This window comes from Physeter macrocephalus, chromosome 16 (genome assembly GCF_002837175.3).
Source record: "Physeter macrocephalus isolate SW-GA chromosome 16, ASM283717v5, whole genome shotgun sequence".
Taxonomy (NCBI): domain Eukaryota; kingdom Metazoa; phylum Chordata; class Mammalia; order Artiodactyla; family Physeteridae; genus Physeter; species Physeter macrocephalus.
Window position 1 is genome coordinate 63,142,628 of NC_041229.1, and position 18,913 is coordinate 63,161,540.

Sequence of the window (18,913 nt, forward strand, 5' to 3'; positions counted from 1 at the left end):
GCGGAGTACAGGCTCCGGACGCGCAGGCTCAGTGGCCATGGCTCACGGGCCCAGCCGCTCCGCGGCACATGGGATCCTCCCGGACCGGGGCGCGAACCCGGCTCCCCTGCATCGGCAGGCCGACGCGCAACCACTGCGCCACCAGGGAAGCCCCCCTTGACAGTCTTTTACATCATTTTCTGTCCAGTGCCTGTCACAGTGCCCGGCCCATGGTAGATGGTCAATAAATACTTCTTGGATGAAGGACTGAGTCTCTCAATCCAATTCTACTGAGTTCTTTGTGCAACTCCTGGTCCTTTGTGCTGGTGCTGCAGAGTGTGGTGCCGGTCACCCTGGAGGAAAAAGGAGACGTGGGCAGTGGTCAGACTGCTCTTCCCCTCCAGGCAAGCAGAGTGTACTGAGGGCAAGACATCCCTGCTGAGATTGAATACGGGGGTGGGAGACTCAACAATGGTTCGTGGTCAGGGACTGTATTAAAAAAAGAGTCACCTGAAAGTTGCTATAAAATTCAAGTGGCTGAACGACTAAGTTCTCTACTGATGGGGGGAAGGATGTCAAGCTACAACCAGGTAAATGCTTCTGGAGGGAAAACAACTCTTGTAAAAAATTACCCATTTCAATGGGCTTTGGGATCTTTTCCATTAGAAGCCCTTTCTATCAAAGTTCCAAAACAGCAATGAGGATCCTGCGTAAGAGCTCCCTCTCTCCTCCAAGGACCAGCCGCAGGCAGCAGACTCAGAGTTGGGCGGCAGCTGGCAGGTGGCACCACCCTTAGCTGCTGGGCTTCATTCCAGAGCAGATGTTTGCCTCATCCTGTACCACAGAAGGGGTCTGAGCCTTCAGAAACAGTCTGTGCTCCCTGAAGCAGGGAGCCGTCCGTATGACGAGGAAAATCATCACTCCACCTCGCATTATCTTAAAGTGGTAAGTGATGGCAAATGCTAGAGATACTGGAGAAGGGTGAGGTGGAGAAATGGTCCAGCAGCTGACTTCTGAACTCCGTATTTTCAGCTGCACAGCTACACACACTACCTGATGAAGAAATATGGGAAATCAAAACATTTATAGTGATTCTTAACCCCCACTGCCCTGCGATGGGAATTACAGCACTTGGCTCCTGGTAAGCATCAATCTATCGTGTTTGCACAGACAGGGCGGCTTGCATGAATTCCTGAGGAGGCAATGGAGCCCCTTTTCTTTCTTCTGTCAAAAACATATTCAAAAGCTTCTAAAGACTGTTCCTGACAATGACCTGTTAGAGCATTTAGAACTTATTATTATGCAAAGTCCTGAAGAATGCAGCTCTCCCTGGGTGTGGTTGGGTCTTACTCAAATTTATTAGCCTGCAAAATAATCCTACTCTGTTCCGAATCCTCAAGGCCCAAACTTCACAAAATTAACTAGAATTTTGCTGGAAGACAGAGTGTTCATGAACCACTTGGCCTTTTGGAACTCTGAGATTGAACTTTACAGCAGTCTCAGGCCTGAACTACAAATGCCTGGAGACACACTTGAGCCCGCTGCCTATGTTCAAATCTTGGTTCTGCTACTTCTTAGCTGTGTGACCTTGGACAAATTTCTCAACCTCTCTGTGCCTTAGTTTATTCCTCTTTAGAGATTAAAGAACCAACTTCAGGCTGTTAAAAGGATTAGAAGAATACATGTAAAGGGCTCAGGATGGTGTCTGGCATGTGGCAAGTGCTCTGTAGATGTTGCTGCTATTATTACATTATGACCCTGAAGAGGGGCTTTAGTTAAGAGACAGTGATTGCTTCCACTAATACAGATCAAAGTTCAGCTAACAAGGGGACTCTGATCTCTAGTAAACTCAGTGTGAACCAGTGCCTGGACCAGGAAATACTGGCTGCCACCTCCACACAAGAGCTTCCTCCTCAGGGGCCAGGGAGGGTGTCAGCTTTGCATCTTCCACCTGCCTTGCCCCTGGTCAGACTGGAAATGCTGACTCCTGGGACGGTACAGTTGCCCTGGGGATGGAGACAGCTTTCTGCGCTGATGAGAAGAGTCTCTCCTAAACAGCAGGGTGATGTCAGGATCTTGTCTGCAGACCCCGCCGTGGGTGGGAGGGTCAAAGCTGTCTCAGTCCCCCAAGGGCAGGGAGATTTATGTAACCTCTGTATCAATGCCAAGGATATGTCTGGTCTGGAGATGCTGCAGAGTCCACTTAGGAGAAGTTCATACTCGGGGGAGGGGACCGCACTGCATCTGTGGGTCTGCCCTCTGTGCCAGGCCAGGAACCACTGCATGTTTTGTGGAGAAGGTCCTCTGAGGTCTTCACCCTGAGTGCACTGGGTCCCTCAAAGATGCCTGGGGTGGCACCAGGCAACCAAGAGGGGAAGGCTCTAAGAGAGCCAGTGGTGACACTGCCATGGCCCTATTAATCTTCCCAGTGTTCCACTGTCCCTTGTGTGTTGCTGCTTGAGGTGAGGCCACTGGGGCAGTGGTCGGAATCTCCATGGCTCCGGCTGAGGGCTGCTCCGGATAATTTAGGGAACAGAGAGAGAACAGAGAGAGCTGATTATACCAGCAACTGAGGAAGGCAGCCACAAAAAAGCAAGACAGACACTGCATATGGTCTTCCTTTGAAGAACAAAAGCAAAGAAAATTGGCTCACCAATGAGAATGAAGTGATAACCATGTACTGAGCAGAAATCACAAGCCTGAGGCTGCTCACTCAGGCAAGTACAGGATCCTGAAGAATAAAACTGAACTATGTGAGACCTCTGAATAGCGAACATTTTTACTTTAAAATGCTTTGTAAAGTGATGTTAGCACTTGTAGAGAAGACACAGATGCACGGCCCAGGGAGACGTCTTGTCTTCAGGCTGCCTGTGCTTACCCTGGAAGCCTCTGCCGAGCCCTGAGTCCACAGCCAGGAGACGGCGGGGGTAGCTCCCGTCCCAGCCTGTAGGTCCTCTTGGCTGTTACAAGTCAAGTGTTGCTTCCTTTTAGGCTCCCAGAGGCCATGGTTGGAATTTAAGACCTAAATTTCAGCCTTCTGGGTCCACAGAATCTCAGATCCAGCTGGGCAATGCTAGATTTATCTCACTGGGTCTAGGTTCCAACCTCAGGAATATCTCCCCTGCCACCCCCTCGCTCAAGCCCCAGTGACCACCCAAGGGCATCAGTTTGTTTCAGGAAGAACCCATTTACGCTCTCTGCTCTTCACTTTTCTGTCATTTGGTAGGAGATTGGCAACCATAGACAAAGCTGCCCCAGGTCAAAACAATGCAGAACTAACAAGGGTCTGGATCACCTTGGGTGTCAGGAGGAGACAGATGGTACTCACTCAAATGGGGTAGTTGAGACTCTAACAAAGAGGCTACTTGTAAAGGTAGGAGAGAGTTTAGGGAAACCCATGAAGGAAGACACAGTCCCCAGGGCAATACCCTTGGTCTTAGCCTGAAGGGGTGGGGAACACAGCTGTGAGGGAGCGCTGCCGGCAGGAGCTGAGGTCTATAGAAAGAGAATGCAGTGACTTCCCAGTGGCCCAGCACTGGGGGAATCAAGGCCTAGACCTCTCCCCTCCCTGAGTGCCTGTTGGTGTCCCCCACTGACAGAATCCCAGCGAACCCAGAGGCCAAGGGAGCCTGTTAATTCACTCCTGAAAGATCACTTCTCTGAGTGGAGAGGGCAGAGCAGGGCGGAGTGGTTCTGGAGGGGCAGGTGGAAAATATCCAGCCCAGGGTCATTTCCCAGAGGCCACAGCTTCTTGGTCTCCAGCCAAGTGCAGCCATTATGGAACACAACTTCCCTGGCCAATTTCAAAGCTCTGCTTACTGCTGGGAATGCATGTTTGAACAAAGCCTTTATTCTCTATTCCAACAGCAGGGCTGGAATTTAAAAAGCTTCATTTTCAAGACTGGCTGCTTTCAATCTTTCTAACCTGGAACTTACATTTTGGAGTCAAATAGAATTATTTAAACAAAGCATTTCAGTGATAAAATTTCAAAGCTCTGCTTACTGCTGGGAATGCATGTTTGAACAAAGCCTTTATTCTCTATTCCAACAGCAGGGCTGGAATTTAAAAAGCTTCATTTTCAAGACTGGCTGCTTTCAATCTTTCTAACCTGGAACTTACATTTTGGAGTCAAATAGAATTATTTAAACAAAGCATTTCAGCACAAAGTGTTTTGAATTTTTTCTCCTTTCCCCTCCCTACGCCGCATAACATTCCTACTCAAAATGTCAGGACTATTCTGTGGCCACCTCTTACAACCAGCCTCTCTCAGCTTCCATTTCCCCAGGTCTTTGTTTCTTCAGCCTGTGTCCTCACCCAGGTGTGCTGTTGTCCAGGCCACGAGAGGCCAGTCCTAATGCAGACTGGCCTAGGACAGGGACCTCTCTAATTACCCCAGGAGCACTTTCGTCCTCTGACTCCTGCTTCCGGGTTTGGCAGAAACCATGTGTTGTTATCCAACCAGTCTTCCTTATTAATTATACTTTGTTCTCTTTTTGCTCCCCTGACCCCAACCCATTTTCCTGTCTTCTGTGGTTTAAGTCCGTCTCTGACATCCTCTTGTTCTCCTCAGCTGAACTTCTTCTCCCCAGCCCCCGGCTGGCATTTATCTTTTATCATATTCCTACTGCCTTGACCTGTCTGTTACTCAAGTCAGAGTGTTGATTGGCATTTGCATTCCTTGGAAATAACACCTGCTCTGCACTGTCCTGAGCAGACCGTGTCCCTGTGGGGCATAACGAAGCCCAGCCCTCCATGCCGTGGTGCACAGGAGGTGTCAGAGTGATTATCAGTGCCTTGGAGTGGGCCTATCAGTCACTGAAAACACATCTGAAACAGAAGAGTAACTATTTTCAGAGTCATGAAAGTAAATGGAGAAAGCAAGGCCACAGATCCCCAGATAGTAAAGAGGTACACAGTTGGAAAACAAAGCTCAGATACGGCCTGGCCCAAGTGTGTTCCATACAAATAAATAACAATAGAAATAATACGAAAATTCTCTTTAGAAAGAGTGAGCTAAGTCCCAGTCAAAATGATTCTATGTAAATCAAGTGTAGGGTCTGGACAGAGGACAGCTAATAGAACGCATTTTCTGGTAGATGGACAGTTGGCCTGGCCTGGTGCTGGGGTGGGAAAAGGTACAGATGTACTAAAAGGTTATAAAATGACTTCACCTTTCACTTAGTGCTTAGTTCTGGACCTTTGCTCAAGTTTACTGAGCAGAATCACTAATTTAAGACTGAAGAGAATGGTACAGATGAACCGGTTTACAAGGCAGAAATAGACACAATGTAGAGAACAAACGTATGGACACCAAGGGGGGAAAGTGGGGGGTTTGATGAACTGGGAGATTGGGATTGACATATACACACTAATATGTGTAAAATAGGTAACTAATGAGAACCTGCTGTCTAGCACAGGGAACTCTACTTTACTTCGCTGTACAGTAGAAACTAACACAACATTGTAAAACAACTATACTCCAGTAAAAAAAAAAGACTGAAGAGAAATGTGGATAGAAATTTGGATACTATTCAATTTAACAAGAGTTCTCCAATACATGACACAGAAGAAGGTATCACCATGAAAGTAAGAGCAGTTTTGAACACAGGGACTATCCCATTTTCGGGCCCAGGGGAAGGACAGAATCCAAGCCACTGTCTCGGTTGGCTTTTCTTCTGGGAGACCAGTCACCTCACCTCTGCCTCTGGGAGCACCTCTGGGAAAGGTAAATCTCCACTCAGCTGAGACTGGCTTCTCTGCAGGTGAACAGAATACGCTCCTCAAAGATGGCTCACTAATCCCGGAGAGATGGTTTATGGGCTCCCGGCAGGACTGGAAGTAATAGGAAGGAGAAAGACCTTGAAGAAGCTTCAACTCCAGTTTTAAAGTAAAACTGGCAGATTCCCCCGGGGAAGCACATTGAAGGCACTGAGAAAATACTGGCCAAACTACTCAGCCAGGGGCAACATACGTCAGTGTTATCTCTGACCCGTTTGGAGGCTCAATGGTGTCTTCCAAATTTATCACTAGAAGCATGTCTACTACCTTCAGCCATTGAGGGGATTTATATGCAACTAGTACCTGCTCAGCTGGCCAGGTGTGGGGCATTTTGGAGGCCTACGTGACAATCCCACGAGGAGCTGGAATGAAACTAGGTTACTACTTTATAAAGGCAAAAGCAGATGCAAATTGCTTCCTCAGAGTTTGTCTGTGAGGCCAAGGGAAGCATCTCTTCACTCAGTGTGACCTAGAATGACAAAACTATTTGTCCAGCTGCAAAGGAAAAGGAGAGACCTATAATACTACTAGGAATGACGTGCCTTCCCCTGTGTCCAGCCTCATGACCATCCCCAAAGATGTGTACCTACCTTTGCAGCAGCAGGCCAAGCTCAAAATTTGCTTTTTAGGGCTTAAAGGACCTGATTATAGTCACCTCTTGTTCACGTAAAAATTAACGTGCATGGGTAACATCTGGTTTTTTATTGATTCGATCAATACATTGGGAATTTAGCAGCATGTTAATGGCAAACAGTTACAAAATCTATTTTTCTACATTTAAAATAAGCTGTCTTAAACAATCTACAGCAACCTAAAATCACAAGAACACACGTGAATGGCTGAAGCACTTCTGCTGTTACGCTTATAGACAAGTTTATTAGTAATTTCCGAACAAATCTTCTAGTGCAAAGTGCACATAATCATTTGGAACCTCCATTACCATATCTGGCTCTCTGTTTCCCCTATAAATAATTGTGCCTAAATGTAAGAATTTGACGTACAACTGGGCAAGTGTGCCCACAGCCTTGCTTTGAGGGCATCCACTCCTCTGAACAACTCTCGAAAACACCTTGAGTTCATTTCAGCTGCACAAGCCATCAAGCCTGTTGCTGGCCGTCCTTTAACCCCACTTTGGCGTTGACTGCTTCAATTTTAAAACTGGTGCAAACACTTGGCAGGGCTCAGAGCAGCTGAAACACTGAAAGCTTGGCATACTATTGTCCTTTTCCCCTCCTAAACCCTCATTGCACTAGAAAGAGCAGCTCTGTTTTTGTACTGTTCAGTGTTGTTAGAGTTTCTTTTTGGTTCTAGGCAGGGCAATGGATTTAGCAGTGCCTTTGGTTGCTGTTCCTTGGCTTGAAGTCGCGGGGGGTTTCTCTATTTCTCCCTTGAGTTCAACTGAAGGGAGTCTGCTAGATATGTAACTTGAGTAACTCATGTCCAAGTCTTCCATGTTTTCCTTCTTACTGGGCACAGAAGTCTTTTCATAAGCAGTGGGCTAGAGATAAAAAAAAAAAGGCCTGGATTAATTTTGCAGACACAAAGCAGTCCACATCAATTCAAAGAAGCAAGGGGCTACCAAGTTGTCTAGGATGTGCAAGTTGGAGCTCTCTTCCGATGTGAGATATAAACTAATCACATTGTGAAACTGTTATTGAATGCCAAAGAGAGCTCCTTTAGCACCTTCAAGAAAACTGAATTGTTTAGTGTCTGGGGTAGAGCAAACTACAGGCACAACTTCAAATCCACTGCCCTGCAAAATGAAAGTAAATACGTGGTACCATTCACACAGGCAAGTCCATCTGGACATAGGTGTAATCATTCATCTTTATGGATTTCTAGATGAGCTTTGACATTTGTATGGATTCCCTGACAAGCACATCATGATTGTTCTTTCTAACCTGGGTATAAAGTTGCTGCACGTGGCCCACTCCTCACATGCTCACCATTCTCTGCATTGATTCCAGGGACTGGCTTCTAACCCCAGTGACACCACTTGGGCAGGTCTGAAGACCTGTTGCAGTCTTGATGCCTCACTGTTAAATGAGGAAAATGGTATTTGCACATTTACTACATGGGCTTATTATGAGAATGAACTAAGGTGGTGGCCACGAAAGTACTCTGTGAGCTTTAAAGCACGAAACAAGTAGAAGGAATTTTAACAGGCAATTGTGTTTTCTCAGGTCACTGCACCCCGCAGTAGAGGAAACGGTCTCTAATCCTACTGTTGTGAGGGAAGCAGAGTCCATTTTGACCTTAGACCCATTTTTAAAATGCTCACTTCCCATTAAATGAAGCTGGGCATAGAGTTCTAAAACACCAGAGAACGTCTCAGGAGACCTGCACAAGCAGGATGGGGGATGAGACACGGAGTTATAGATGCAGCGAGTTCTCATTTACACAGAATGAGCTGGGAAAGGGCTTGTAAGTTTAATACTCTAGTTAACTGAAAGCATACACATGAGTTAATAATCAGGTTAACAAATTTCAAAGAATGTGAAAAGATTACATGTAACACAAAACAAATAAACCTGGTATGTGTGTGTGTTGTTGTTTTTTGATCACTCTTGTGATACAAGTGACCATGTTTTATACACAGTAGCAGTACATATTTGTCCAATGAATAAATGAACTCCCAGGGCTGCAGCAAAACCTCAGGTCATTTATGGATTTTTGGTACCTATATTTCGAGAAAAGAGAAAATTTACCAGATGTTTGCTTACTGCAGACAGTCCTTAAATATGTGTCTCTTCAGACTGTCATTCTTGTATGACTTTATAACAGTACATGCTAATTCTTGAACTGGTAATTTTGCACATTGAAAAATTAATTTGTATAAATTTGGAAATGTAAAAAGGTCCTTTTCTGTATAGATTCATTTTCTCAGGAAAATTTCTGGGTTGCTTCTCTGTGTATTCTTTCAAGACAGAAAACAAAATGTGTTAGCCTTCAGTAATAGAGGTTGTGTCTTCTTGAAAACTCCTTACGTTTAGCAACAGGGTGAGAGTACAACACCCCTGATGTTCCAGTGTCTGGCTAAAGACAAGCTGCTTTGTTTAGTACAGAACTGGTCCCTAGCTTGGACATTTCAATTCATAAAAATTTAAGTCACTTGACATACAAATCCTTTTAAAAGGTGAATCTAAGTTTAACCTTCTCTCTTTTGACATTTCCACCTCTTGAGTTATCATCTGAGTAGTTGAGGAAATGCTTTTCATCATGTCCACTACAACAAATAATCTATAGAATAGGAATAGAGACTCAGTCATTTTCTTTTTAACGTGTTCATATTCATATCTGGTTTAACATTTCCATTATTCTCCACTGTTCCACTTGCTAATTAATGTACTTGAGTCGTTAAAGTAGACTCAGAAGTTGAAGTCACTGGGAAGAAATACTCAGAAAGTCTCTATGGGCAGGATTAGTGATATAGATATTGTCTTCTTTTTTTCAAAAACACTAAAAGCTCTGATTTCTTCCTGGATAAGATATCTTAAGATAATTTGCAGAATCTTCTGGCAAAGTGGAAGGAAAAAGGAAACTAAATTAAACTGTTTGGTTGCTTCAGTGTAGGAACATGATATTTCTCAGTTTCATTCTAGAGCAAGTTGAGAGAATGATATTACTCAGCCACATTTATCTATTTTATTTACTTATATATAATTTTAAAGTGAATCAGTTTTTAAATAGGTAGTACATCCCCATGATTTAATATTCACAGCGTTCAAAATCTCCTCCTTGCCCCCTAGTTAACTCAGCTCTGCCTCCCATCCAAGACAACGAATATTATCAGTTTACAGTGCACATTTCCGAAGAGATTTTATGTAACTTCAAGCAAATATTAGGTGGAACCAAATGGAAGTGGTCATCATTTCTGCAGGTCAAAACAGCCTAATAATGGCAATTTTATATGGTTCAATCTAATTCATATATTGACGCACTTTCCTCTCACTTTTTTACACAAATGGTAGCCCACTGTAAACACTCTTTTACAGCTTGATTTTTTTAAACTAACAATTATCTTGAACATCATTCCATGTCAATACATAAAAGAGTTCTCATTCTTCTTTCAGCTATGCAGTGTTCTCTTGTTTGAATGTACCATAATTTATGTAGCCAGTTCCTTGATAATGGACATTCAGGTTGTTTCCAATCTTAACTAGTAAAAATAATGCTGCTGTGAATAACCTTGTACTTGTGTCATTGTGTACATGTGTAAATATATCTACAGGATATATATTTTAGAAGTAGAACTTCTGAGTTAAAAGTTGTATGGATTTGTGATTTTGAAAGACATCACCGTATTGCCTTCTACTGCAGTTGTACCAACTGATACTCTTCCCAGCAACATTATGAGTACCTATTTTCTTATTTCTTTTTCAGTTTGATATTTAATACATATTAAAACTAATATAGTCAACCATTTTTTTTGTTATTATGAATCTATTTTTTTAAATTGAAGTATAGCTAATTTACAATGTGTTACTTTCACATGTACAGCAAAGTGATTCAGTTATACACGTACTCTTTTTCAGATTCTTTTCCATTATAGGTTATTACAAGATATGAGTATGGTTCCTTGTGCTATACAGTAGGTCCTTGTTGTTTACCTATTTTATACATAGTAGCATGTATATGTTAATCCGAAACTCCTAATTTGTCTCTCCCCCTGCTCCGAGTATCCCCTTTGGTAACCCTAAGTTTGTTTTCTATGTCTGAGTCTATTTCTGCTTTGTAAATAAGTTCACTTGTATCATTTTTTTAGATTCCACATATAAGTGATATTACATATTTACCTTTCTCTGACTTACTTCACTTAATATGATAATCTCTAGGTCCATCCATGTTGCTGCAAATGGCATTATTTCATTCTTTTTTATGTCTGAGTAATATTCCATTGTGTGTGTGGTGTATGTGTGTGTGTGTGTGTGTATCACATCTTCTTTATCCATTCATCTGTTGATGGACATTTAGGTTGCTTCCACGTCTTGGCTATTTTAAATAGTGCTTCTATGAACATAGAGGTGCATGCATCTCTTCGAATTACGGTTTTCTCTGGATATATGCCCAGCAGTGGGATTGCTGGATCATATGATAGCTCCATTTTTAGTTTTTTTAAGGAACCTCCATACTGTTCTCCATAATGGCTGCACCAATTTACATTCCCACAAACAGTGTGGGAGGGCTCCTTTTTATCCACACCCTCTCCAGCATTTATTATTTGTACACTTTTTAATGATGGTCATTCTGACTGGTATGAGGTGATATCTCATTGTAGTTTTGATTTGCATTTCTCTAATAATTATTAGTGATACTGAGCATCTTTTCATGTGTCTTTGGCCATCTATATGTCTTCTTTGGAGAAATGTCTATTTAGGTCTTCTGCCCATTTTTTGATTGGGTTCTTTGGGTTTTTTTTTTTTTTTGTATTAAGCTGTATGAGCTGTTTGTATATTTTGGAAATTAATCCCTTGTTGGTAGCATTGTTTGCAAATATTTTTAGTCAACCATATTTTAATTGGGCTTCAAAGTCAGCCTAAAACTGGCTGCATGGAAACAAATCACAATGTTCGTTCCTTAACTCCCTGGTAACATCAATGCAAGTCTATTTACCTATATGCAAATATTTATTGCAAATGCTTAAAAGCTTCTGTGTATATGTGTGTACCTTGTAAAATATTATGTGTGTATGTACTTTACCATTTCTCTTTGCTAATTTGCAGTTTCATTAAGTTTAGGATGCCATTATTTAGGAATCAGAATCCTAAGAGCTTTCCTAAAGACTGAGTCTCCCTTCTTAAATATCCCCTCACTAAAACTGTTCTCTGATGCTAATAAAACACGGATGCAGGCTGGCCCACATGGTGACCTTCAGGCCAAGTTACAGCTTTCTTCACCAAGAGCCAAGCCTCTCATCTCCTTGGAATATAAACAGCCAAGGCAAATTCCAACTTCCAGGCTTTTCTCTAGGATTTTTTAAAGGATTTCTTCTGTAGGTTATAGGTTACCTAAATTTTAAGTTTCTATTTTTCTTCTCTCATAGTTGATGGGATTCTTCAGGGATCTATGCTGTAACTGATGCAATTTTACAGTTTTGTAAGTAATAGAACAGAGAAATGGAAAGTGAAATTTCCAAGGCTATAGAAGTTACTAAGATCTTCCAGGTCATGAAAGGCGTATAGAAGGTGATGAACTCCCGTAAGATTGTACAAAGGGGGAGAAAGACGAGAGAGGAATTTCAATATTCAGTTCTAGGGGGAAAGAGTCTATCTAAATGATCATTATGAGACTGTTGGTCATAATTATCAGTCCAAAAGAGGATCTAAAAAACACTGTAGACTGTTTTCCAAGAGAGGATTTAAAAATCATTGTAAACTGTTTTCTAAAGATACTGGTGTAATATACCATTTCACAGTGACCAAGAGAACCTGGCTATCACCAGAAAGCATCTTAGAAATCAAAGAAAAAAATTCTTCTATCCTTATTTATCATGAAGAATTCATATCTGAAATATTGCAACCAGTCTGAATAGATATAAAGGGACCAGAGAAGGTTTACAGACAGGCTACTGATGTGCTAATGGGTGGAGGTTCTTTATGAGAGAGTTCTTCAACCTAAAAATATAAAGAATAAGAGGCTATATATACATATACACACACACACACACACACACACACACATATATATATAATCACAATTTTAAAATGCAGAAGGGGTAAGATTTCAGCACTGTGAAGCTAGACAGCATCTCTGAGTGCTGCAGTCAGTATGGTTACACCAGGGGCTCCTCCAAGCAGCATTTCAGTTGTTCCTCATCTTTGACAGACTCTTACCATTTGGGACTGCTGAAGAATAGTCATTCCTACTAGAGGAACAATGATAGAAAAGATGACCTTACAAGGGTCCCTCTGGTTCCATCTTTTTGTAGTTCAGCACTCTGGGCCTGATTTCTCCAGATGATATTATTAATCTTGAAAAGGGGGCTCCATGTGTGCAAGGGAAGATATATAACCAGAAAAAATGGGCTAAATACACATATTTCATTATTCACTGGCATAACTTTAACTTGATGAACTCATCTGGTGATAATGGATGCAAAACCTGTAAGCTCTAGGCATATCCCTGCAAGTTAATACCAGTGCACAATTACTAGAAACTGTTACCATTTCTCTGAATTTTGAGTAAAATACATGCTATTTAAGTCAAGTGGTTTATCACCATAGCAACCATTTCTAGAGTCACACATTCAAATTATAGGCCTGCACAAGTCCAAGTGACAGAATATTCGGATATAAGTTTTCAGCTATAGTTTTACTTGCAATGGTCACCCACTTTCTTTCACATTCCTGTGGTTTTCGGAAGGAAGAGGAAGGAGAAAAAAAAAGCAAAGGGAAGAAGAGAAATTGACTTCCAAACATAGATTTCTTATATAAGCCTACCCACATAAAGAGCAGGGCCTTCTATGGCGTTAATGAAAACAAAATCTAACTTGTAAATTAGAGAAAGATATAAATATCTCTTTTCTTTTTAATTAAAGTATCATTTACATACAGTAGAATGTACAAATCTCATAAGTATAGTTTGATGAGTTTTGATAATGCATAGAGTTATATAACCAACACCCCAATCAAGAAATAGAACAATTCCCCAAGAAGTTCCCTCATGCCACATCCCAGTCAACTCCCTCCCATCCTGGGGCTATAAGTGTTCTGACATTTTTCAACATAAATTACTTTTGTTTTTTTCTAAAACTTCATACAAACAAAATAACATACAGTATGTACTCTTTTGTGCCTTGTTTCGTTTGCTTAACATGCTTTTTCTAATTGAAATTTTTATTGAGATAGTTATAGATTCTCATAATATTATACCATTTTTGAGATTCATCTGTGTATTAGTAGTTCATTCCTTTTTATTGTCAAGCAGTATTCCATTGTATGAATATGTCACAATTTGTTTATCTATTCTTCTATTAATGAATATTTGAGCTGTTCCCAGTTTGGGGCTCTTTTTTTATATAAAGCTGCTACAAACATATTCTACTAATCCTTTTTTGAACTTACATTTGGGATTGCTGGGTAAATGGTAAGTAAATGCTTAATTTTATAAGTAACTGCCCAACTGTATTCCAAAAGGACTGCACCATTTTGTATTCCCACCAGCAATGTAGGAAAATTCCAGCTGCTCCAATATTTGCTAAAATTTCGAGTTGTCACTCCTTTTAAATTTGGGGCATTCTAGAAAGAGTGTAGTGATATGTCATTGTAACTTTTCCTGATATCATTTGCATTTTCCTGATAACTAATGGTGTTGCACTTTTTTTCATATGCTTATTGACTACTTATATATCTTTCTATCTGAAGTGTCTGTTCAAGTCTTATGGCCATTTAAAAAAATGAGCTGTCTTTTTATTATTGAGTTGTAGGAATTGTCTTTATATTCTGGATACAAGTCCTTTGTCAGATATGTTTATTGCAAATATTTTTTCCCTGTCTGTGGCTTGCCTATTTCTTTTTTTAATATGCTTTAGATAAGCTAATATGTTTACTTTTGCTGAAGTCTATTTTATCCATTTTTAAAGGGCTTTCTGTGTTTTAAGAAATCTTTGACTACTCTCTGGTTGGAAGATATTATCCTATGTTTTCTCATAAGAGCTTTATAGTTTAGCTTTTAAACTGATTTCTGTATACAGGGTAAGCTGGGGGGGGGTCAAAGTTATTATTTTCCCATATAGATGTACTATTATTCTAGCACCATTTATTGAAAAAACTATCCTTTCTCCATTGAATGGCTTTGAAATATCTGTAAAAAATCAATTGACCTCATAAGTGTAGGTCTCTTTCTAGACTCTCGATTTTGTTTCATTGATCTATTTATCTACTCTTAAACCAATATCACACTGTACTGATTACTGAAGCTACACAGTAAATGTTGAAATCAGATCATATAAGTTCTCCAATTTTGTTCTTTTCATGTTATTTCAGCTGTTCTAGGTCTTACATATTCCCCAATAAATTTTAGAATCAACTTGTCAATTTCTATCAGGAAAGCAAAAGCCCTAGATTTCACTTGGGGTTGCTTTAAAGTTATAAATCAGTTTGGGGAGATATCTTAATAGTATCAAATCTTCCAATCCATGAACATGGTATATCTCTCCATATATGTCAGCCTTCTTCAATTTCACTCAGCAATATGGTGTGGGGGTTGGTCTATATATTTCACATATATTTTGTTAGATCTATCACTAATATTTTACGTTTTACAATAATATTTTAAATGGTTTAAAAAGCTTCTGTTTACCAATTGTTCATTGCTAGTATATAAAAATACAATTGATTGTTTTGTATACAAATCTTGCATCTTGCACTTTAAGTTCAATTTCTGAAGATTCCTGGGGATTTTCTATGTACACAACCATGGCATTTGCAGGTAGCCACAGTTTTATTCTTTCTTTCCAATCTATATAATTTTATTTCTTTTACTTGCCTTGTTGCATTGGCTAAGACCTGTAGTACAATGTTAAAAAGTAGTAGAAAGGACATCCTTGTCTATTGCCTATCTTCAGCGGAAAAATGTTCAATATTTCACCATTAAGAATTATATTAGCTTTAGAGGGGTTTTCTTTTCTTTCCTTTTGGTAAAAATCCCTTAGTATGTAAAAGAAAGTTCCCATCTGTCCCTAATCTGCTGAGGGTTTTTCTCATGCTTGAGTGTTGAATTTTATCAAATGCTTTTTTCAAAATTATTGAGATAACTATATGGCTTTTCTCCTTTACTTATTAATATGGTGAATTACACTGATGGATTTTTGGATGTTAATCCAAACTTACATTCCTGGAATATACTATACACTTGATCATAATGTTATGCCTTTCTTATAAATGAGTTGGGAAATAGTCTCAAGAGTTTGTGTCATAAGCTTTCTCCTCTTTCCTTCTTAAATATTTGGAAGAACTAACCAGTGAAATCATTTGGGACTGGAGTTCTCTACACCAGCAAGTTCTTAATTACAAATTCAGTTTTTTAAAAATAAGAAGAGAACTATTTAAATTTTCTATTTTTGTGTATCTGTTTTGGTGTATTTTAAAGGAATTTGACCATTTCATATAAATTTTCCAATGTATTAGCATTAAATGATTCATAATATGTTCTTTTTAAAATTATTTCCTTCCTACTATTTTTGTTAGGAGGGTGCTTAATTTGATGTTCTTTTTCTAGCTTATTGAGATGAAAGCTTAGTTCTTATTATTATTGCTACTGTTTTAAACAGTCAACATTATTTTATATTTACTCACATATTTACTCTTGCCAATGCCCTTCATATTTTCCTACAGTTACTTTCATCTGGGATCATTTTCTTTCACCTTGAAACTTTTCTTTTAGTATTTCTTATAGTAAGATAGACTGGTAAAAATTCTCTCGTCTTTTACGTACTTGAAAACCTTTTTATTTTTATCTTTGAAGGAAATTATCACCAGATACAGGATTCCAAGTTGGCAGGTTTTTTGTTTTGTATTGCTTTCCATTTAGCAGTTTAACAATACAATTCCTTTGTCTTCTGGCTTCCATTATTTCTGTTGGGCTGTCAAAAGTTGCTCCTTTGATGGCAACGTGCCCCCACCCTCTACCCCAAATGCTTTCACAATTCTCTCTCTCTGATCTAAAGAACTAAAGGATGGAATTCAAAGCAACCACAGACACCAAAGAATAGTGAGGGAATTCCTTAAAGGAGACAGCCAGAAAGGGGGAATCCTAAATTCTGCTCAGCTAAAGATAAATGAACCAACCTAAGATTTGAACTGCTGGCTAAGAGGCAATTTTCAGTTTTTATCCACTCAACTAATTGCCTGCTAAAACAGAAAGGTCAACACTTTTTGGAGGAACATAGTCAAATCAAGAGCCGGTACAACACAACATTCCCAATGTCTAGGATACAATCCAAAATTCCTCAAATTCCTCAACAGAAATAACAATCCACAGAGACAGACCCTGAGATGACCCAGATATTGGAATTAGCAAACAAGGATTTTAAAGCAGGTATCATCACTATTATCAATGATGTAAAGTGAAAATTTATTTGATGAATAAAGCAGCTCTCCATAAAGAAATAGAAATAATAAAAAAGAACCAAATGAAAATTTTAGAATAAAATATAATATCTGAAATTAAATATGCACCAGATAGGTTTAACAGGAACATGGAGACAACAGAGCAAAGAGTAAAACTGAAGATAGATTAATAGAATGTATCCAATTTAAAGAACAGATTGAAAAGAATCAATACAGCCTCAGGGACTTATTGAACAATATCAAATGGTCTAACATATGAGTAATTAAGAGTCTCAGAAAAAAATAAGGAAAAAGTAATCACAAGATTTCCCAAACTTAGCAAAAGACAGAAATACAGATTCAAGAAGTTCAGCAAATCCCAAGCAACATAAATGTGAAGTACATTCCTAGCAATATGATGGTCAAACTACTGAAAACCAAAGATAAAGAGAGAATCTCGAAAACATGCAGAGAAAAGTGACACATTACATATACGAAAAGAACATTTCAAATTACCAGTGACTTCTTATCAGAGAATCTGGATTCCAGAAGGCAGAAGAATAACATGTTTAAAGTGCAGACCAAAATTACCCGTCAGACCAGAACTCTGTAAACAGAGAAAAGCCCTTCAAAAATTCAGACAAAATAAAGACATTTTTAGATAAAAGAAAACTGAGAGAATTCATCACTAGCAGACATGCAATACAAGAAATGCAAAGGAAGTTAATCAGGCTGAAGGGAAATGATACTAAATGGAAGCTTAGATTTTCAGAAAGGAAAGAAGAGCATCAGAAATGGTAAATATCTGGGTAAATATAAAGAACAATTTTCCTTTTAATTTCTTGGGAATACAACTATTTAGGGCAAAAATTAAAACACTGTTTTGTAGGGTTTATAATTACATAGATGTAATACATGTGACAATTATAGCATAAAGGCAGGATAAGAGATGAGTGGAACCAAATTAATACATTTGAAATTGAAGCAATATTTTTTATAACCCAACCCAATGGGTTGGTTCTCCACAGGGGAAAATATACATAGCATATACTAGAAGCTATAATCTCTGAGGGGAGCTGAGCAGAAGCTAGGCTTGGGAGAGCAGGGAAATGATTTGAAAGGATTCACTAATATACCCCTTCAACCATGGACATCTGGCTAAACCCGTGGTGAAACCTAAGCCTTACACAGGACATTCTACTGGGAATAGAAGTACAGACAAAAGCCTTACTGTTTATGGAAGCCTATGAATCCAAACTAGCAACTGGAATTGCAATAGCATTAGATCAAACAACAACAGGTCAAAATTCATGTTAGCACAATGAATAACTAGTACCTGTATTAGTCAGCTATTGCTGCAGCTATGCTACCATGTTTGGGAGGTCCTCAGGTACCATTATTCACTAGGAGGACTCACAGAACTCAGCATATAGTTGTACTCATTGCTATGATTTATTATAGTGAAAGGATGCAGAGCACAATTAGCAAAGTGAAAAGACACTTGAGGAGAAGTCCAGTGGAAACCATGTTTAAGCTTCTAAAAGTCCTCTCCCAGGAGTCACATAGGATGCACTTAATTACCCCAGCAACAAGTTGTGACAACACATGTGAAATGTTGTCAACCAGGGAAGCTCGAAAAGACTCAGCACCCAGGGTTTTTATTGGGAGCTGGTCATGTAGGCAACCTCTGCCTAGCACCTAGCAAAATCCCAGACTCCCAGAAGGAAAGCAGGTGCTCAGCATAAACCATATTGTTTGCACAGCTTAGGCACAATTAATCATTCTTATCAGTTAATGGTAGCCACTGTTCCAAAATCTAAGTTCCCAAAAGCCAGCCAAGGGCCAACCTGGCAAGCAAGTCTTTTCAAGGATAGCAGTTTAGGCCTGCTATGTTAACTTTTTTCTGTACAACTACCTAACAAAGAACTATAAGAGTCTCAGTATGTTATAACAATAAACATTAATTTTTGCTTGGCGGTGCTAGGGTAGACTTCAGGCTTTGTATTGGGTTCAAGTCTGTTCACAGATCTTCATAATTCCAGGAACTGTGGCTTCTGCAGTCATGTTCTTCTCATGGCAGGTGGCAGAAATACAAGAGAGCAAGCTA

The 18,913-nt window shown here is 39.7% G+C and overlaps 1 protein-coding gene across 5 annotated transcripts in view; it reads right to left on the minus strand.

Moving 5' to 3' along the window:
* Positions 1-6,450: 6,450 nt before the first annotated feature.
* Positions 6,451-18,913, minus strand: part of STK33 (serine/threonine kinase 33) — a 176,872-nt gene continuing 164,409 nt past the window's right edge. For all 5 annotated transcript variants that reach the window (XM_028501585.1, XM_028501581.1, XM_024118912.2 and 2 more), the window contains one exon: positions 6,451-7,256. In XM_028501585.1, coding sequence (XP_028357386.1) covers positions 7,047-7,256 — 210 coding nt within the window. In that variant the 3' untranslated portion in view covers positions 6,451-7,046. The remainder of the gene's footprint in view (positions 7,257-18,913) is intronic.